The 22,819-nt window shown below is 37.1% G+C and overlaps 1 protein-coding gene across 1 annotated transcript; it reads right to left on the reverse strand.

The window, feature by feature from the left end:
- Positions 1–560: 560 nt before the first annotated feature.
- On the reverse strand, positions 561–14,582 carry LOC110445167 (chondroitin proteoglycan 2-like). The gene is made up of 5 exons (XM_021489623.1): positions 14,396–14,582; positions 13,978–14,073; positions 2,203–2,350; positions 1,656–1,801; positions 561–858 (listed from the first exon to the last, which is right to left on the reverse strand). The coding sequence occupies exons 1-5, from the start codon at positions 14,580–14,582 to the stop codon at positions 770–772; spliced, it is 666 nt and encodes a 221-aa protein (XP_021345298.1). The 3' UTR covers positions 561–769.
- Between the last annotated feature and the right edge of the window lie 8,237 nt (positions 14,583–22,819).

Raw genomic sequence — 22,819 nt, forward strand, 5'->3', positions numbered from 1 at the left:
ATGACGTACTGTGCCTACTTAGAACGGGTAGCATGTGGAATAGACGCCTGTTTGTTTGTAACAGAGTTTGGTAGTGAGGTCACCGTTATCGTCCTACTGTACGGATTTAATGTAAAGCTGAGTAAAAGTGTCTGGAGTATCCTGCCTTCAGGTGCTGAAGGATAAATGAATTCATTACAGTGTTCAATGCATTTAGAACACAAAGTTTCGGACATGATTCTTTTTCATTTCATAGCATTTTGTAACAGTTCACTAAACACATATTAAACGCTATAGATAAGAGCTTTACTGACGGGTAGTGCACAGTCCTCAATGGAATAAGGATGATTTGTTTAAACATTTCCCCCGACAGTTTCAGAAAATATGTAATCGACCAAAACTTCATCATCTTCCGTATATTTTTGTTTGCATTGTGGTGCTCAATAAATAAGACTCGTTCTGTTTGTTAAGAGACATCGGACCAAATTATTTCCTCTGCTGCTGTTTACTGACGGGTAAGAAAACAAGCACAACATAGTTGTATATACAAAACAATAAGCCAACCACAAGTTTAACTTCAACATTTTATTTGGTATCTGAACCATGCATACCACATCCAGTTAAATTTATCAACATGAAAACAGATTTTGAACCTTTGTTGTTTCAAGATAAGTTATCAGTGTTTTTGAAAGTAAACTCACAACAAGCTAATAGGAGTAGGGTTATCATTCCCGGTCCATACATGTACAGAGGTAAATGGTATTTCGGAATGTTGATACGGGGTTACAGATTAAGGAGAGTTGTCGGGCTGGATGCCGCACGGACTTTTCACGTGCTGAAACCAGTCACAAACCTGTAGGTCCTTGTTGAATATAAGACCTGTGAAATCAACAAAAAGTAAAATAAATATTAGTATTAGGGTAATGATATTCTTGTCTAGTCTAAATCAATATTTTATATCGGAATGCATGTCAAGACATTAAGAATTTCTATGTTAAAAAAATACTAGAAATGCAAAGAGAAAATATCCTATTTAATAATTTAGTTGTCGATACAAAAACACAAAAATTACTTCTTCAGTTTATCATAATCTAAGTTCATATCTAAGCACACACACACATCCCTCCCCTCTGTTATTTAATCAATTCACGCCTGCGAACATCTCACGAGAATGCTAGAAAACCATACCAACTTCTATTTCACTTACATCCGAATTCCATTTTGTACCATACCTTCTTTTCAGTTCAATATTTGTATGGATTGTGCTATACGTTATCATAGCTAAGGTCGTATTTGAAGTTATGCTTATCAACCGTTCAGGTGATTAAAATGCATTACAGCTGCATACAAAAACGTGTGAGTTAGCGAAATCAGGTGCAGTCTCGTTGCTTATCGGTTATTTCTTTACGTTTCTTTAATGTTTCATATAATAATACATTTATACATAGCTTTCGATAGAAAAACAGGTCTTAATTGTTTTATACAATTAAGAAATATCTCATAACAACAACTTTTATTTGTATTTCCTTTAATCGAGTCTCATTTATCTCCGTTTTGTAGGCTTTGAACGGAATGAAAATCGCCCATACGAATGGTTGCATCTAGGGTAAAGCAAACATCCTGCTGTTGAATGCGCACTACCTATCCATTACCCCTCTATTTACACCCAACATTACCTGTAGGGCATGGGTTGTGTCCCATGAACCTTCCATTAGCACACGTGAAGTAATACTGGCAGTTCCTCTCAAGGTCCGGATATTTTCCGTCGTCTTTACTTTGGCAATCTCTGTATGTGCCGCAAGGATCGTTTACATCCCGAGGACTGTGAAACAGAGTATCATGTTATAATCATCATCATCATCATCATCATCGTCATCATCATCATCATCATCACCATCATCACCATCATCACCTTCAACATCATGTCAGTGTTTATGTTTATGATTTGTTTATCGTTGGTGACCTACACATGAGGCAGTCAAGCGTGTACTGTCCCAGAGAACCACCGGTCATCAACGGATCCATACGGGGTCTTGATGACTTTATAGTACCTCTCTTCTACTCAGTCCCTTCTGTTCTGTCTTTTCCCGTAAACTTTAATTTTCGACCTACTCCTTGTTGCTGCCGTTAATGTTTTACATTGAATTTGCCTTAATTTATTTGGATAGAAAAATACCAGGAAGTTGGAAACATTGATACTGGAACATTACTGCTGGTTCTTACTTGTCGCAGCTTCCGGTATCTATATTGACGACTTCCGGTGACCGACATTCCACCTTCGTTAAAGTTCCCGAAGTGCACTTGGTAAACACGCGACACCCAACTTCATACAATCCGTCATGGCGGCCTGAACAGTCAAACGTCTCAGCAACTGTAACAAGCACAATATCTATAGTGTCAGTGTTTTATCGTTAGGATAAAAAAAGCATTTCTTCCCAATATTATTTGACACTTGCATCCGTTTACATTTGCTGCTACAGCGTGCACATTATACAAAGATGAAACTAAAACTAAAATATCATGACTATTTAAAGGAATCTATATAAGTCATTGATTTCATATGAAATAATTAAAATTATGATATTATTAATTTGCAAGACATGTTTTGATTGGATACAGACCATTGAGCCGTTGTTCAGTTGTGCGCGAACCAAAACAAAAAGGGGTCATGATTCATGAGACCTTACAGAAATAAATGAAACCGGTTACTACGAAGATAGTATATAAACGCCGGTTAAATCACCTAGCAACATATTCCTTACCTAAGCATAGGAGATTCGTTTTTCATGTACTGTAAACATTCTTATAATAGCGGCTTTTGATTCAAATGTTACACTGTCGCTGATGATTGAAAAAGGAGTACGCTATCAGTGCTACATGTATTGCAATAAGTAATATTAATGGAAATCTTGTACATAAGTATGAGTACGCCATGATTATCTTTCAGTGTAATTACTGCGGGATATGTATTTGCTCACTACTACATGTATAAATGTTATTAAAGTCAGTCTAGAATGAATTTCAGTGATATAATCTTAGAAAAAAAGAATTATACTTTCAGAAAGAGATATTTCTAAATAGATATGAAACCAATATATTTCTGATGGGGTACCTTAGATACAGGTATGACGTCACTGATTAAACCGTACCGTCTTGTACTATAACCGCTATAAATAGACGCAGAAAACGTAAGACGTACCTGGAATGGTGATTGAGACAATGAGTAGAATTATACGGACAGCCATGATGGTGTAACAGATCGTGTAAAGGTTCTCTGTCGGGTACAGTAAATGAACGAGAGGAGGACCTCGACAGTTCTATATGGTTACCACACGCCAAACCTTAAGTAAATATCGAATTATCAAAGCAAATACAGACGCCCATGTACAGAAACTTGGCGAGGTTGTTCACTAAAATGGCGATCTATATTCTAAACTTCGTGATATGTACGTGTAACTGTGTGAGATGTATTCCCTATATTTAACGTATTATATATGTATCAGGAGGTTTCAAACTTGATATAATTTTAAGGGTGAAGAAAAACTTCCCTTTAGGTTTCTTTTCGTACTAATGTTCTGTTTAGTGCGTACATTTTGTACAAGTTCCTCAATCTTATTTACAACATATCTTTCTTCGCTGCCTTAAAATGGTTATTAGATAATAGTATGATATCAAAACATAAGAACATAGATTCCTGATGACATCCAATATGTATAATATTTGTAGTATAACTGTAATTAAAACTGTTTTATATGCCACATGCATTTGTTCTGTCGGGACATGGACCTCCCTTAGGGGACCCCATTGGGAATGAGCTTTCTATGGCTTTGATGGGCTATCAAGGGTAAGGCAAAATACGTAAATTATATATATATAGATCTCAACTTTGTAAATTACCTACTTATATGACATTTTTCTGTTATGTACGCCTTTTCCCGAATGAATATTATTATGATTATTTCTCCTTGATTATACAATGGACAAGTACGGGAAGTTGTTTGGCTTGACATAGAGGATAGCTCAGGCGCTAGTGAAAGTATAAATTGCAACAAAGTCTTTAAATTAGAAAATAAAAAAAGGCGTTTGAATGTGTTTACCATAAATTCCTTTTCTGAGATAAAAATATAGGTTAAAGAAATTTCTCTTCTATAATTAAGAAAACATATACAAGTTGTATCAGTCGTGCAAACATTCACTTTCTAATGGCACACTTGGAAGCTATTGTTTGAATTTGGTCATTTTACGGTCAAAACGATAAATTTCACCAAAACTTTCACATTATGTTAAATTAGTATGTTTGACCGATCATAACAAGAAAACGAGCACATGAACATACAACTTTCTATTTTTATTTTCTCATATTCTCCTTTTTCCAAAATTCCATATAAGAAAAAAAGTTAAATACAAGAAATGTTTGACTTATCATAGGAGTACATCCTGAAAATACGAGGTAGCCCCTGACTGGAGACGTACGTTCCCCATGTTTTACAATATATATCGTGCCACTCTAACTGGGCTCTTTGACATTAATAGAGGAGGACACTTCTGAAGCTGTGGGAAGTATATCTGTTAGAATTGTAGGGCAATGGTCGAGAGACAAGAACATTAAATTAAGGACACTTATAACAATATAACAACAAGATACAGACATTTTTGAAAGCACGTAAATACGTTTCAATTACTGTTTGTGATCAAAACAATCTTAGCATCAGTAATAAATAAACGAATAAACGGAAATGATCTCCATACTTATCTCTGGATGGCCCTGAGATGTACGTTCACATCTGGCCGGGTTTCTTCTCCGCACACAGATAACTAAATGCGAACTACGACAGAAGAAACATTTCGATAGTTGTTCAGGGCCAAACCTTGTTAGTATGTGACATTAGCAGATACTGCCCTGGATGTACCAATAACGGCGGAAGTGGCAAAAACAAAACATAAATGTTACAAGCACAACCTCAACAATACACAAAAGACAATTTATCAGTGTAGCAAACCCATCTAATATCTTGTTATATTATGTTCTCATTTAGAATATCTTATTATTGTCTTTTATTTGGAATATTTTTTCTCCGTTACAAAAAATGTAGTAAGCTTGCAATAGCTGATGAACATCAGGTCTTAGTTGTAGGTCTCTGACAGTGTGTGTTCCTATGACTAAAGGAGTTACCTCCCTTCCTCTAACACGTTACGAATGCACTGACACTCTAGTATAACTAACTAAGGCAACGCGAAAAGGTCATTGACGAAACGTTCAAGTGGAAGTCCAAAATAATTGACGACATGTGGCAGATTACTGGAGTATAAATAATGATTATGTTGTATTTCGGTATGTCACCGTATTGATTTGAGTAAGCTTAGCTTGAACCAAATCAAACGACCGTAACGATACATTTTGTTATTTTATTCGATATTTATTCGCACTTTTGAGCGATATTTATCTATTAACCACATCCATAATAATACACAATAGTAGGTACTAATACAGACAATCTACGCTGTCTGTAAGTCGGAAGTACGTACGTCATCTATCACATGTTACTCCCTGTTTACTGCAGTATATTCTTTTTTCTCTTTGGGGCAGCAATTCATTACGATTTAGATACGACTTGTTACGACTTTCGACTTTTTCCCAAATACAACCCTTCCTCATTGTGGTAATCTTCTACTAATCAAGAACATTTACTTTTTTTATGATTACCTTTCGCATTTCAGAGGTCGTACCAAACAGTTTGTTTCTTGTGGCTATTAGTAAACATTGTTCCTCTACTTTGTAGCAAATGAAGCCACAGTTACAGTCGACAGTCCAAAAAAAACAAAACACAATCGACATTAAAGAAAAATATAGTTATTTTTGACTGCTTTAAGATGTTCCCAACCTCTTACGACTTTCGCATCAAAGGAAGCGCCATCGTTTTGCTATATACATAACATATAACACTACCAAACATAACATATAAGACTACCATATTAGACTACCAAACATAACATATAAGACTGCCATATAAGACTACCAAACATAACATATAAGACAACCATATAAGACTACCAAACATAACATATAAGACTTCCATATAAGACTACCAAACATAACATATAACACTACCAAACATAACATATAAGACTGCCATATAAGACTACCAAACATAACATATAACACTACCAAACATACCAAATAAGACTACCATATAAGACTACCAAACATAACATATAAGACTCCCAAACATAACATATAATACTACCATATAAGACTACCAAACATAACATATAAGACTACCCAACATAACATGTAGACTACCAAACATAACATATAAAACTACCAAACATAACATATAAGACTACAATATAAGACTACCAAACATAACATATAACACTACCAAACATACCAAATAAGACTACCATATAAGACTACCAAACATAACATATAACACTACCAAACATACCAAATAAGACTACCATATAAGACTACCAAACATAACATATAACACTACCAAACATAACATATAAGACTACAATATAAGACTACCAAACATAACATATAAGACTCCCAAACATAACATATAATACTACCATATAAGACTACCAAACATAACATATAACACTACCAAACATACCAAATAAGACTACCATATAAGACTACCAAACATAACATATAACACTACCAAACATAACATATAAGACTGCCATATAAGACTACCAAACATAACATATAACACTACCAAACATAACATATAAGACTGCCATATAAGACTACCAAACATAACATATAACACTACCAAACATAACATATAAGACTGCCATATAAGACTACCAAACATAACATATAACACTACCAAACATAACATATAAGACTGCCATATAAGACTACCAAACATAACATATAAGGCTACCAAACATAACATATAAGACTACCCAACATAACATGTAGACTACCAAACATAACATGTAAGACTACCAAACATAACATATAAGACAACCATATAAGACTACCAAACATAACATATAAGACAACCATATAAGACTACCAAACATAACATATAAGACTACCAAACATATAAGACTTATTTGAAGGTTAGCCTTTTTGATTATGCTCATTAGAGTAACCGAGTTATCGATGTGAGGACGTGACGTTGACTTTGACCCGGATTTACATGACGGGTGACGTCGATGTAGCAGTAAACACTTACTCTACCGGAACGTTCAATGACCTCGTTGTTAATCTTTTCTTTGTTAACATATACCTGTAGATTTATCGATGTTTACAGGTTATGAGTTGATAACGCCAGTTGAGCATATGTGAATTGAATAACGAATTAAAATCAGTAATTATTTCTTTATTTCTAAGAAGTTTGCGAAAGCTTCAGATCTTTTTCATGCAGTAAGATACAATTACGTTTCGAAAAGGTATTAACTGGTGATCGGGTCAATTAAGTGAAACTTAAACAGGCCTTGATCAATCCCGACCACAACAACTGTTGATGACGTCACACAATGGAAAATGTGCGTACCTCTGTCCCCATGTATTGTTGTCGTTGTCGCGGAATTAGTCACGATCTGTGGTAAATTTTTATAGGGATTGAACGGCGGTTTTTTTCATGCCGGTATGAATGCAAATCACTTCATGCAATAAGGATGTTACCGATTTGCGTTCACAACGGCATGAAAATTAAAACAAAAAAATCCGTTCAATCCATATATTTACATTTTTACTATAGAACATGTTCATAAATAAATATTTTTTTTACTCAAAAAAACCTTGCGTCGTTCTTTAAAGGGCATTGGCGGAGGAGCCCTGTTTAGATAAAACTTGCGCCAATAATTAACCGTCATTTGAGCGTTTGACGCAGGGGCATTCTCCAAGTTATCCGAAGCGAAGCGTCAAGATTCTCATTGAACAAGGTTAGTCTATGACATAATACGTAAACCACGTGTTACGTCACCAGAGGTTTTGCTTTAAGATAATGTTCATATAATGGGTTGCAGCGCAAATGTAAATACAATGTATAAGGTGATAACTCCATACCACCGGACTACTGTATATATTTATGTGATGTTACGTTCGTCTCTTTTAGCGGTCTGTCAACTTGAATGCTTTTTTCGATATTTAACTTCTCTTCTCAGGATTATTCGTCATTCTACATATGGTTTGCTAGCCATCATATGTCATTACGGTTTTCTTCCCAAAAGTACCGAACTGGTCTCCTCATTATTGTCAATATGGTAAAGCTCTATTTTTTATTTCCTTTTTCTTGTGTAATTTTCATTCACATTCAATGTCCTTTATGTATATTTTCTACAATGTTAATCACTGATGTTCCTAGTTTTATATCTATAACATTTACATTCATAATGTTAAGTTTATGTACCGATACAGGATTTATAAAGATCCTCTTCACCGGACTCAAAATCATAACATTGAAATATTCAACAATAGATGAATGTGACGTCACTTGCTTCATTAATGTATCTCAGATCTATAATTATAAAGGAGTTCCTGGTTCTCCCAATGCTTATCCAGTCTATTTTTAAAAGTGTTTACATCCGGTGCTTATACCACATTTTCCGGAAATTGTTCCATATTCTTACAATTCGCATGGCAAAAGAGTTCTTGCGAATATCTCCACTAGAATGTAGTGGAAATACTTTCATTGGATGTCCTCTTATTTCCTGTCTTTGTGATTTACCTTTCCACATCTTAACATAATCCGTTGCACAATTATCGTAAATATTGCTTGTTATTTTAAACACCTCAATCATGTCCCCTCTTATTCTTCTGTAGCTCAGAGTTGGTCATTTGAGCTTCCTCAGTCGCTCCAGATATAATAAACCCCGAAATGCAGGTATCTGTTTTGTTGCTCTCATTTGTACTGCCTCAATCATAAGGATTTGCTTAAATTTGAAGGGATGACATACAGTATTTGCATACTCCTATATGCTTCTCTTTCTTCCCGTCTTGGAAAGGTTCCTTTTCTTTGTAATATGTTCTTTCTCTTTTTCATTATTTCCAAGCATCCAAGAATATTTTTCTCAAAGGTAACCTCTTTTTCATATTATCAAAAATTCCTTATTTGATTTTTAAATAAATGAATTAATAAAACTTTATTGCACAATTCCCATGTGTTTGTGTCTGTTTCCATTCTAGTCGTTGATATTTTAAATGAAATAATATCCTTTTGACATAGTTATAAACTATGAATTCGTTTGTAGTAGAAAAACATGTCACTGAAAATGTTGTGGAGATTACGAGGTGTTGATAAAGAATAGAAATATTGATGCGAAGTACATTTCATATTTTGTTTCATATGTTATAAACAGGTACCCAATCCTATCTGTACATGAACACTTGTCTGTCAAGCAAGATAAGTATATATTGTATGCCCCAAAAGCGTTGCCCTAAAATTTCTGGGAGACTACACAGGTAAAAGACTTGTTACATACCAGTCCATGATAGTAAGAGGCGGCCTTTTAGAGATGCTTGTAGATTCGACACAGAAAAGAAATTGATTGTAGTTCTTATTATTACACCTCGTAACTCTATCATGTCTCTAACTATTTTACTCGACAGTGTCACATCTGGTTAGCTTATTATGAAATAGTATGATACATTGTTATGCTACTGTGGGTGGGTTACGACATTTAGGAGAAATGACACCTTGAAGTGCCATTAAAGCAGCCCCATTCTTTGTGGACATCTACACCGATATAAATTTAACTATTTACACAAAACTTAATACACATGTACATCGAATTGCACAGCACTGTTAACTTCACTATACAACGTAAATAAATACAGTTATGAAACACACCAATTTGTAAAACCAAAGTTTTCATATTGTTTTTGATTATATGAACAACACCGACATGCCGATCAATTGTGTTAACATATTGAACTGGATACTTTCTCCGTGTCGTCATACATGTTTAATATTTACAATAAATGTATACCGATAGTCAGGTGTTAGAATAGACAATGGTTAGCGCACTCCATGTTAATAATGGCTGAGGTACTCTTTGTAAACAATGGTTGAGGAGTTCGTCATATCCTTTACATCATGTGATCAGCATTCAAAGCACATTCGATCAAAACCCCTTAAGTATTAACCTAGTCATGGTTTAAGTGCACACTGACAATCACACTCATCATACCAAGTGTTCATTTCTATAAGTAAAAAAACAGTTTATAATATTCAAGATGCCATAGCTTTATCTTAAAATGTTGTTTCAAAAGGGCTAAAGGTACAATAGGAAGAAAAAATCTTGCTGGCCACATCTCAATGTATAGTTTTTATTACAAGATATATGTCAAACAAATATGAATTAATCTTGTCTGTTACAAAAATAAGCATTTTGCGTTAATGTCATTTGAAAACGTTAAAACCAAGTTACATATTTTCTCATATTATGTGAATATGGTTCCATCCTAACTTGTCCTTGATGTGATGCGCATCTTGTTCTGTTGATGTTGTATGTAATGTTGTTTTCCTAGACAGTAACATAGAGATACGTTTGTTCTAGTACTGAAGTTGTAGTAATGTTTGCCAACTTAGTTGTCAAATAGCAAAGTACTATCGTTGACTTTTGGTCCCTAGTTTTTAACACCTCCCTGATCTATTAGCAGTACTGATAATTAAAAGAGCAACTAACCTGAATAATGGCATCACAGTCTAGGTCACCCTAAAATCACCATATCAATCACGTTAAATTCTGTGAGGAGTTAGACAAATAATGATGTTTAAAAAGTTAGATGAATCTTCAACCTACAATGCATGTCTGACCCTCCAAGCAAAGCTATTCTCAAACCGGAATAATCCGTTTCCAACAGAGACAAAGTTTTCAAACCTAAAGATAATAGGAGAATAACAAAGTTTATATCGACGACATACATACACACAGGCGATTGCATGTCGTTGATACAGTAAGCTAATATTGAAATACACTGCATCAGGCTCTTAGGCGACAAGATATGAGAAAAAGACATTTACACGGGGATCTATGATAAAGAAAAAGTACCAGGTAAATAAGGTCAGATATTACGGCATGGGAAACCTCTTCTGCTTATCAACGATATCCATCATTGTTTGTATCTGTAATGTTACGTCATCAGACTGAGCTATGGATAAGGGACTGCAAAACCTCAAGGTACAAAAGATAGCAATACATAAAACGTTACAATAAATATAATATTTGTCGCCATTGTTTGTAATCCATAACTCCATCAGGCAAAATATATTCGATTGCGACAATATTGATATGTATTGCCTAATTTACCTGTTACCTGTCTATTGTTTTCACATGATTTGACACCTGTCAAATATATTAAATTTCTAAACGATTGTTGCATGTGAAAAATGTTTTAAAACAACTTGTAAAGGTTTCACGTCTGATTAGTGATGAAGGAGACTAACATGAATATATGTTGAAGCACTACCTCTAAATCCATCATGATACCAATGTACAGGTAAATCATGTTCATTATTACATAGTGGTACGTGGGTATAACATGATCACTTGCGTCCGTTCGTCTTCTTAGATGACTTCGGTTGATGCTCGAGTTACCTCATGCATTGTACACGTGTATGCAAATCTAAATATTGAGATTAAGTAAACTTATAAATGTCAAATTGTTGTTTTCAGTAGGTCAAATTATCTTGTTATTGGTGTAAATAACAAGTATCAATTCAGATAACATGGAACCGGATACGATTCCTATTGCAGAATCCCCCTAAGAGTGGCATACAGAAGGAAAATCGAATGATATCAGCAACATTTGATTCTCCAATGATATCAAAATAAATTTGATCGCCAAGTACTTGATCATTTAGGGTAAGTAAATAAAAAGAGAGACAAAGATGGACTCAATAGATAGTAAATTGGCAGAAAAGATAACAAAAATAGATATACTGATAATTATTCAGTATGGGAATCAAGAAACCTGAAAACTGTCAGAATAGAAAGATATGCTGCTAATAAACATAGCAAGCATATCAGATGTACATAAGGTCGACACATCTATTGTACTCATCAATTCTTTAATATTTGCATCGCTCTAAATCATTTATTGCAGACAGCATAAGAAAAACAACAAACACAACTGCGATTCAGTTGTTGATATTTATTGTTTTGATGGCAAAATCTGGCCGCGACAATAATTGATTTCAATACTTGCCAAATTGGCACAAAAGTCACTGCAGGACAATCCCATTACAGATCACAATTGGTCGCCGCCCAATGGCTGTATGGCTGACCACACAATTACTTCACAGGCACTTTAGTGTATCAATTCAACCGTCCCTGACCACAGTGAACGGGTGCACACATACCCGTGTAGTATCATACACTTGATGGTTCTTGTGTCGACCTCGGTCTGCCAAATGGACAGGAGGAGAGTAAAACAACTAAACACCTGTTCAACGACACAAGGAACAACCACCAAACATGGACAGAATATGCCATCCTAATATTAAACTAGAAAACTATTTCAGTATTTATGCAAAAAAGAAAAAGGGGGGGGGGGGGACACCACCCATAACCTTCTCAACCCCAACTTTAAGTTTCCTTAAGAATAGGGCATTTCCCAAAGGGGGGAGGTGCGTTTCGTCACTATCTATTAAGGCCAGCTCAGACATGCGAATGTAAAATACCCACCCCCATTGACAAAATCGTTTTCCCCACATAACTATTTAGTCCAATCCTAGCCCTCTCCATTGCCTCCGCATCAGGGCAAGCCCGCCAAGACACCCTGGGCAGGACTTGAGACCATACAACAATTGTTTGTGGAAAGCAGCCACAATGCGCTTTAGGCCCGACACAATCTCAGGGCACAATTCATGCAGGGGGGTATAATCAATGGTATTTCCCCCACAATGTATCACCATAAGTGATGGAGGGTCTTCATACCCCTTCATCATCTCTACCTTTTTTTCAATGGCTCCCCACTTCATACCGCCACGTTCTTGCCACCAGATATCAACACCAAGGGTTATCAATCCCAGGTCAACCCCAACAGGCTCCCCCATGCTGGCATGGACGAATGCCCTTGTGATTATAGACGATGCAACGATCCACACCCTGTACCCTGCGAAAACTTGTGCAAGGTTAGTGTGGATACATTTGACGGGAGGGGATTCCTATATATTTTCTATACGTGGCCGACTGCCAACGGCCTGCTGCCTTAATTTCTCATTCTGAGATTCCAGCCATTGATCCGGTCGTACAGGCGCCAATTCTGAATGAATTGGCTTTATAACAGCTACTATTAAATCCTAAACAATGCAGGGCCTTTCTAAGAATCGCCGAAAACTGAAAACGAGTCAAAGGCTTTCCACCAAAATGACAGAAAAAAAATCCAATAAGTTGGGGACGTACAGCTAAATAAGCCTGAATTAAGGACACTGGGCAGCAAGGACCTCCTGTACTAGGAATTACGATTACTACTCCGTCCCCGGATTGATCAGTTTTGGAATGTCTTAATTTAAATTTGACCAACCCCCCAAACACATCCAATGAAACATCAACTTTGTTAATAGCATGCCCCATATCAGACTGGCTAGAAGCAGTTATCTCTCCTACTCGCAAAAATCCAAAAAATGCCATGGAAAACACTGCAGCATACAGTGCTGATTCATAAGCACTATAACACACTGAGGGGAGCAGCTGGATTAACCTTTCCAGCAAATCAAAAGTAATGGGCAATCTAACATTCTTGTGACCCTTAAGCCTATTCATGTCTTCTAACACTTTTTTTAACAATAAAATTGTTTGTAACATCCCCCTCACCCAATACTTTGCAGTAGTAGCTAATTGCCGAGACATATGATTTTGCTGTGTTATAAGACAGTCCAGACATGGAAAGGAAAGCAAAAAATTGATTAACATGACTTAAATGAGGAAGCCAAACATTTCCTAGCCCGAATTCCCTTCTAAAAATGAGAAATGAACATAAACCCCTATCATAGGCTTTCTTTGTATTCTCCGCTAGACTGGAATTTAACAAACGTTTAGCTTCAGCCTCGAGATCAACTGCACAAATTTGTCGGGAACATTCTGAGGAAGCTGGTCCGCCTGTGGGGCCAGTGCCATGAACCGTGACCACTGTAAACGTGAAATTGAATCAGCAATTTCATTGATTGCACCTGGAATATGCCTAGCCCTGAAGTGAATGTTCCAATGCATACACATGACAAGCTGCATTATCAGTTTTGATTTTGAGGACTGCTTATTGATGATGGCTACCAATGCCTCATTATCAATTCTAAGCACTATCTTCTTGTTTGTCAGGACATCCCCCCAAATGCATAATGCCAACACTACTGGAACCAGTTCTAGAAATGTCACCTCCCTCATGAGACTGTTGGTGGTTTTTTTTTTACAATTTTTTTACACCTGTTACGTAAATCGCGAGTTTGGGACCTACCCTGACTCTGACTAGCACTGTGTGTGGTGCTGAGAGCCCCACCGCCCAGGTACAGTAACCAGAACTCGGTGTCAATCACCGCCCATGAACTAGAGGGGTAGATAGCCTTTTTAAGTCTAAACTGCTCATCGTAATGGCGCCAGCCCATCCCTTGACCCCTAGATGCCCCCAAACGAGCTTGATTCATGTACTTTAGGAGTTCCTGTGACTTGGCGGGATGGGTAGAAATGTAAATGCTCGTAAATATAATAAAAGCATCTGTCCATTTTTCTATATCAGCTTCTTTAGAAGCTTCCCATCAGATATTGCCCAGCGCTTATCAAGTTTATTAAGGCTGTTCTCCAACAATGCACCCAGCTCAACATATTCCTCATTCACTATCTTTAATTTCAAAGCGTTAGACACATTGAGCCCCAACTCGCTATGGACACTTTGTATCATGGTTGGTGCTTCGAAATTGGGAAGTTTTGTACCTTGGGCAGCCGCAAGATACGAGTCCGACTCGACTCCTCCCGACACCAAGGGTCCCAGCACTGGAGGTCTCACAGCTGGTCCCTCCTCTGTCTCCACATCCCCACCGCCCTGTGGGATCCTGGTATTAGCCGTCTCCATGATGTCGCCCTGTGTAGGCCTCCTAGCTTGGCTCGCCGATGGGGCTCTCGCCGCAGGGGCTCTTGCCGCCGAAGGGGCTCTCACAGAGTGCCTCCTTTCTGGCCCTGGCGTAAACACTTGTTGATTTTCTTTTAGGCATATCTACAACAATCACTTTGAGCATAAATCAAATTCCACCATGTCCTATCAATGTACAATAGGAAACCGCCCAATATGAGGTTTGGAGGGAGGGTAGCTGGGAAGGAGGGTGCTTTCGGTGACATCGCCCTTCCCAACAAGCAAGGGCAAACTAAATGTTGCCATAATTAAACAGCCTTACCTTGACCTTTTTTATTTCAACATTGTGGACAATACAGAACTTAATTGCATACCTTCACCTGTATACATACCAATCGTAACGCACCTACGTATCAATCTGACAGCACACACCACGACAGCCAGGTGATCTTAAAAACTCCAACACAAATGAAAAATAAACAAATTACGAACGACTTAATTAGTCGCTATACAATATATATACAAACTACAAATTAGCACCGTTCCCAGTACCGCGTCACTGTGTGACCGAGTCTTTGTACCCATAACACCGTTTACACCTGATGTGAGTATGGCTATCTAAACTACCTAAATAGGACGCGGAGTGCCAGCAACCCGATCCGGATGAACATAGACTGGGTTCCGACACAACAGGGAACCAGTGAGGTGTGTGGGGAAGGGGGGGGGGGGTGGTGTTAAAATATAATTAATTAATAACGGCCCAACTACCGTACGAACCGCTCTACACAATAATTACATCACAATGACAACATGAAAGAAACTAATGCAAAAGCCTGTGAATAATATTAAAAATTCGCTAAAAAAAAAGAGAATCTGAAAAAGCATGTCACACGATATCCTTAAAACACAAGCATGGTTCGCCAGTACAATCCACTTCAATCTGGAACAATCTTCAGTATTGGTTAACTAATTAAAACATAAATTGCTTGTTAAACATCCTAAGTAAATATCCATGAACAAAAATTCTTAAATTTTAGTTTTAAAAGAAGTAATTTCACGGAATCAAATATCCAGATTTTTGGCGAAACCGTTTAACTTTGTTTTCTGCGCTAACAGCTCGAATTCGTTATCCCTCAGACGCTTGTACTATATTGTATGCTATGCAAGCATCACATTTTTGGACACCAGTTCCACTCTGATCGATAGTAAGATTAGTACGGACCTCCACTGTAAACCTACTGACACACACCAGTATCTCCTCCCATCCAGTTGTCACCCCTCGCACACCACGAGAAGCATACCCTACTCCCAAGCTCTGCGCATCAGACGTATTATTTCGGATGACATCATCTTTGAACGCAGATGTTAAAGTCTCATCTTCTTGGCAGAGGATACAAATCTACTTTGATAGATCGGGAAATAGACAAAGTGAGGGTACTGGACAGGGCCAGTCTGCTTGTTTACAAAGTCAGACCCCAGACACAAAGGGTACCTTGTGTAGTCATGTTACACCCAGACATGCCGCTACTTCCATCTATCTTGAAAAAAGCACTGGCGCATCATCGAATCTTCAGCGAAACTTCGGCAGATCTTTCCAGAGTCTCCTATACTGGCATATCGTAGACCTAAACACATTAGAGATCTTGTGGTAAGCAGCGAGCTACCTAAAACTAACCCTGCTGCGGCGAATGGCTCTTTCAATACCTGTAACAAGAAGGTGTGCAAACTGTGTCCATACACGCACTCCACAGATACATCTCAATGTACAATCAACGGCAAAGTGTATCAAATACTACAAACACTGACATGCACATCAGTCAATGTGGTGTACCTTATTACCTGCAATAAATGCAATTTACAGTACGTGGGCGAGCCCTGCACCCAGCTCAATGCCAGGATCAACAACCACCGCTGCTCCATCAAGCAGAACAACCCAGCCTTCCCTGTGGCAAGGCATTTTAATATGCCTAGCCATAGTTGGAAAGACATGCAGGTTGTTGCCATAGATCATTGCCCTACATGGGATGGAACGAGACGACGTACGAGAGAACGGTTTTGGATCACCAATCTACAAACCCGCTACCCTCGAGGTATGAACGAATGATAGGCGGTTGCCATCCGCTCGTTTTCGTTCCATGGGGCATTTGACCTAATGATGCATTACTGCACAGTTGGTCTGCTACCTCGCCTGCCTGCTGCTTCATGTCAGGGTGTATGGCCAACAGCTGTTGTCAGATTAATTTTGCAGATTTATACAGTATCTTAGCCATTTCATCTACTTATTCCTCCTGCATTCACTTATTTGATAATTACATACATTATTCCTGGAAGCATTATTCCTTCAAACCGAAAGAGGCGACTAAGGCGATTGTACATTGAGATGTATCTGTGGAGCGCGTGTATGGACACAGTTTGCACACCTTCTTGTTACAGGTATTGAAAGAGCCTTTGGCCGCAGCAGGGTTAAGTGTAGGTAGCTTGCTTACCACAAGATCTCTAATGTGTTTAGGTCTACGATATGCCAGTATAGGAGACTCTGGAAAGATCTGCCGAAGTTTCGCTGAAGATTCGATGATGCACCTGTGCTTTTTCAAGATAGATGGAAGTGGCGGCATGTCTGGGTGGAACATGACTACACAAGGTACCCTTTGTGTATGGGGTCTGACTTTGTAAACAAGCAGACTGGCCCTGTCCAGTACCCTCACTTTGTCTATTTCCCGATCTATCAAAGTAGATTTGTATCCTCTGTCAAAAAGATGGGACTTTAACTCAGAACATCTGCGTTCAAAGATGATGTCATCCGAAATAATACGCCTGATGCGCAGAGCTTGGGAGTAGGGTATGCTTCTCGTGGTGTGCGAGGGGTGACAACTGGATGGGAGGAGATACTGGTGTGTGTCAGTAGGTTTACAGTGGAGGTCCGTACTAATCTTACCATCAATCAGAGTGGAACTGGTGTCCAAAAATGTGTTGCTCTCCGTTGAGATATCCGCTGTGAATTTGATGGTGGCGTGGAACGCGTTAGCGTTCTCAATAAACTCGTCAAGGGAGTCCCGACTCGATGTCCATTTGATTTCAACGTCATCGATAAATCTCCGGAAGAGCATTAGAATATGTTAAAGTTACTCGATATTTCGATATACTACGAGAGACATATGTATGGTGTACATAGCTTGGTCTTTCTATTATAATCAACTACACCCTCCTTCCCTCTTAGCAGAAACACACCTTCGAAATCGATCCATGACGTAAATGCTACAAGGTTATCTCCCCTTGATATAATGGCCAGACATCGGAAGACTTAAATCTGGTGGATAGAGTAAGTGGCCAATCTGTATTACCTTCTCTTAATTAACAAACGCCTGTACACTACTGCTAGTTTGTCTTTTTAACACGTGGCAGTGATAGATAACTATTACATGCACGGTATCTGAACCACAGGCCCACTAGAAATGGAAAAAAATGGCATACATAAGTTTCTTGGCGCTTTTAAAGGTCTTGCAATCACTGGCCTTTCTTTCTTTCTCGACAACCATTGCTTGCTATATATGCGTCTCTTGGGTTTAATGTAACAGACCAAGGTCCCATCCAATGTAGGTAATTCAGATAGCAGAAACTCGAGGATTAAAGTAAATATTTCGACTTACCAACTAAAGGTTGTGCCTATTGCAAGTTTTTCGCGGATAATTATGAAATAATAGTTCTAAATTTGTTTGCTTTTATTTTCATTTTTTAACATTTGTATTGATGTGGAAAAAAATTCATTATATTATCTGAAGGGGAAATTTGTTCATATGCAACGGCCAATGATCTCCCTTTAAGGATTTGTTTTATCAAATAGCATAATATCAAAGTTTTACTTTCCACACAAACAATGCACGTTCTTTATTTGTGTAGAAAGTAAAACTTTGATGTTACATATTTCCAAACTGATGAATCTTATTGAATATAAAATAGTATGCTAAGCTATCAATGATACAAAAATCTTTTTTCCCGACCTCAATAAAGTGTAAGTTCAGTCAACTGTTGATTGCATTTCCTTACAAAGCGTTCAATTATTAAAAAATGTATCTCCATCAGAAAATGCCATCAATCAAATATGAAAACGTTGCTATTCAGAACTAGACGATATCACTGGTCCCCTGTTGGACAGCAGATAAACTTCATTGTGAAAAAAACGGATATGCAAATGTTCTCATCAAAACACAATATATAGTGTATCTGATGTCATCCCTATCGTCTCAATTATTATCTCATAAATACTGTTAAGTTTTCCAACATTAAAGAATTGTAACTAGAAAGATGCAAGAGCGTATGCACGTATATGACAAATAAACAGAAGTATCAAGTATGTCATTTTTTCATTCCACCTGAGTGTATATAATAATCATTATGTTTGCCTCATTAATTTTATCTTTTCTTACATCGCTTACTATATCTATCAAGTAAGGCATGGCTGCCTTCCACCTCAGTATATAAAATAATCATTATGTTTATACCATTTAGGTGTCTCGATTCCCCACGGCGTTTCTTACATCGCCAACGAGAAAGACTGCATCTATATTATTTAAATGGAATGTATTTTTGTATAATGTATCATATAGTACTTGCTGAAATTGTACATGGAAAACATGTGATGTTGTTATGATCAATCTATCTATTGATTTTTATCCTGTGTTGTGTATACCTTGTATAAACGACAAGAACGATGTTAGGAGAACAGCTGAGTAACCCCAGGAGTTCCTTAAGTGCACAGAAACGCTCGTCTAGGTTGTGCAAATAAGAGAGTGAAGCTACATTGCAAAAATAATACAAAAGATTAATCACTCGATAATAATAGGTAATCCATAATAGCTAGGATAATAAACTTATTATGCATAAACAATCACGCTTTGTTCTGAAGAATATTTCAAAAATAGATGTACAAATTGCATATAAATCGTTCTTTTCTTGAAAATGTATATTGTTCACGAACGAGGGAACATTTCTAAATATGGGATGACATTAACAATAAAAAATGATACAAAACACAAAAATTAAGAGCCGACTAGTTAACGAATATAACACAATCGTAACATATAGTATACAACGTATCATTGCTACACAGATAATAACAGGTGTCTGTTTGATACAACTTATTACAGGTGAATGTGACAAATGTAATTGTGACCTAGATACTAATAAATGTCATTGTGACCTAGATAGTAATATATGTGATTGTGACATAGATGATAATATATGTGAGTGTGACATAGATGATAATATATGTGATTGTGACATAGATAATAATATATGTCATTGTGACATAGATACAAATATATGTCATTGTGATATAAATACTAATATATGTCATTGTGACATAGAAATTAATATATGTCATTGTGACATAGATGATAATATATGTGATTGTGACATATATAATAATATATGTCAGTGTGACATAGATAATGATAAATGTAATTGTGACATAGATACTTATATATGTAATTGTGACAAAGATGACAATATATGTCATTGTGACATATATACTAATATAAGTCATTGTGACATAGATGGTAATATAGGTCATTGTGACATAGATGATATTATATGTGATTGTGACATAGATACTAATATATGTCATTGTGACCTAGAAAATAATATATGTCATTGTGACTCAGATAATAATATATGTCATTGTGACATAGATAATAATATATGTCATTGTGACATAGATACTAATATATGTCATTGTGACATAGATGGTAATATAGGTCATTGTGACATAGATAATAATAAATGTCAATGTGACACTTATATTTTCTTCAAAAAATCTTTGTGACACAGAAACACTATGAAACAGATAAAAGGCGTTGGAGTAAAAACAATATACGTTAACCGGTTTCATCAATAAAGGATTAGCACCGTTTGCTTACATCATTGAGGCATAACGGCGTAAAAATATATTGATTTAAAGAGCTGAAAAAATCAACCAATTATACAAATATACGGCATCTTTATTCAGCAATAGACACAAATATCTTTATGCCTGAAATACATTGCATATACAAGGTTATGGAGTGGTGCAATGCATTAAATTTACATAAATATATAATAAAGTCGAACATTGACTTTCCATACTTAAATGCAGGTTATATGATGATAGAAAACGTCTATTCGATTGTAAAATAATGATGTCATCATTTTGAACGCACACATTGCCATTTCAGTTTGGATATGCGGATATCTATATCCTCATATTTGATTAACGAGATATCTACGAGTTTCCACTTTCTAATAACGTACACGCTTCTCTTACCTACGGTGTTTATGTGTGGTTGTGATTCGATATTTACGAGCTTGTTCAGAACATCATAAGTTCCTTGATACATTTCTAGTCCTGACAGACCCAGTTACAACACACGAAGTCAGGAAATAGAGGATCATTTCTAGTCCTCACAGACGCAGTTACAACACACGTAGCCTAGAGATAGAGGATCATTTCTAGTCCTGACAGAAGAGGATCATTTCTAGTCCTGACAGACGCAGTTACAACACATGTAGCCTAGAAATAGAGTATCATTTCTAGTCCTGACAGACGCAGTTACAACACACGTAGTCAGGAAATAGAGGATCATTTCTAGTCCTGGCAGACCCAGTTACAACGCACGAAGTCAGGAAATAGAGGATCATTTCTAGTCCCGACAGACGCAGTTACAACACACGAAGTCAGGAAATGGAGGATCATTTCTAGTCCCGACAGACGCAGTTACAACACACGAAGTCCGGAAATAGAGGATCATTTCTAGTCCCGACAGACGCAGTTACAGCACACGAAGTCAGGAAATAAAGGATCATTTCTAGTCCTGACAGACGCAGTTACAACACACGTAGCCTAAAGATAACAACACACTTAGTCTAAAAACAGAGGAAAATTTCTAGTCCTGACAGATGCAGTTACAACACACGTAGCCTAGAAATAGAGGATTATTTCTAGTCCTGGCAGACGCAGTTACACCACACGTAGCCTAGAAACAGAGTATCATTTCAAGTCCTGACAAACGCAATTACAACACACTTAGTCTAAAAACAGAGGAAAATTTCTAGTCCTGACAGATGCAGTTACAACACACGTAGCCTAGAAATAGAGGATTATTTCTAGTCCTGGCAGACGCAGTTACAACACACGTAGCCTAGAAACAGAGTATCATTTCAAGTCCTGACAAACGCAATTACAACACACTTAGTCTAAAAACAGAGGAAAATTTCTAGTCCTGACAGATGCAGTTACAACACACGTAGCCTAGAAATAGAGGATTATTTCTAGTCCTGGCAGACGCAGTTACAACACACGTAGCCTAGAAATAGAGTATCATTTCTAGTCCTGACAGACGCAGTTACAACACACGTAGCCTAGAGATAGAGGATCATTTCTAGTCCTAACAGACGCAGTTACAACACTTGTAGTCAAGAAATAAAGGATCATTTCTAGTCCTTACAGACGCAGTTACAACACACGTAGCCTAGAAATAGAGGATTATTTCTAGTCCTGGCAGACGCAGTTACAACACACGTAGCCTAGAAACAGAGTATCATTTCAAGTCCTGACAAACGCAATTACAACACACTTAGTCTAAAAACAGAGGAAAATTTCTAGTCCTGACAGATGCAGTTACAACACACGTAGCCTAGAAATAGAGTATCATTTCTAGTCCTGACAGAGTATCATTTCTAGTCCTGACAGACGCAGTAACAACACGCATAGCATAGAAACAGGGGATCATTTCTAGGCCTGACAGACGCAGTTACAACACACGTAGCCTAGAAATAGAGGAT

This window comes from Mizuhopecten yessoensis, unplaced genomic scaffold (genome assembly GCF_002113885.1).
Source record: "Mizuhopecten yessoensis strain PY_sf001 unplaced genomic scaffold, ASM211388v2 scaffold245, whole genome shotgun sequence".
In the NCBI taxonomy this organism is placed as follows: domain Eukaryota; kingdom Metazoa; phylum Mollusca; class Bivalvia; order Pectinida; family Pectinidae; genus Mizuhopecten; species Mizuhopecten yessoensis.

Coding starts and splice junctions, on each gene's coding strand:
- LOC110445167 (XM_021489623.1), bottom strand. CDS start 14,582: ATGAATCAAGCTCGTTTGGGGGCATCTAGGGGTCAAGGGATGGGCTGG. Junction 2,351..13,977: donor TCTCGAGGCTGAAGCTAAAC/GTTTGTTAAATT, acceptor TGCTTGTTACAG/TTGCTGAGACGTTTGACTGT. Junction 859..1,655: donor ACACAACCCATGCCCTACAG/GTAATGTTGGGT, acceptor TTGATTTCACAG/GTCTTATATTCAACAAGGAC.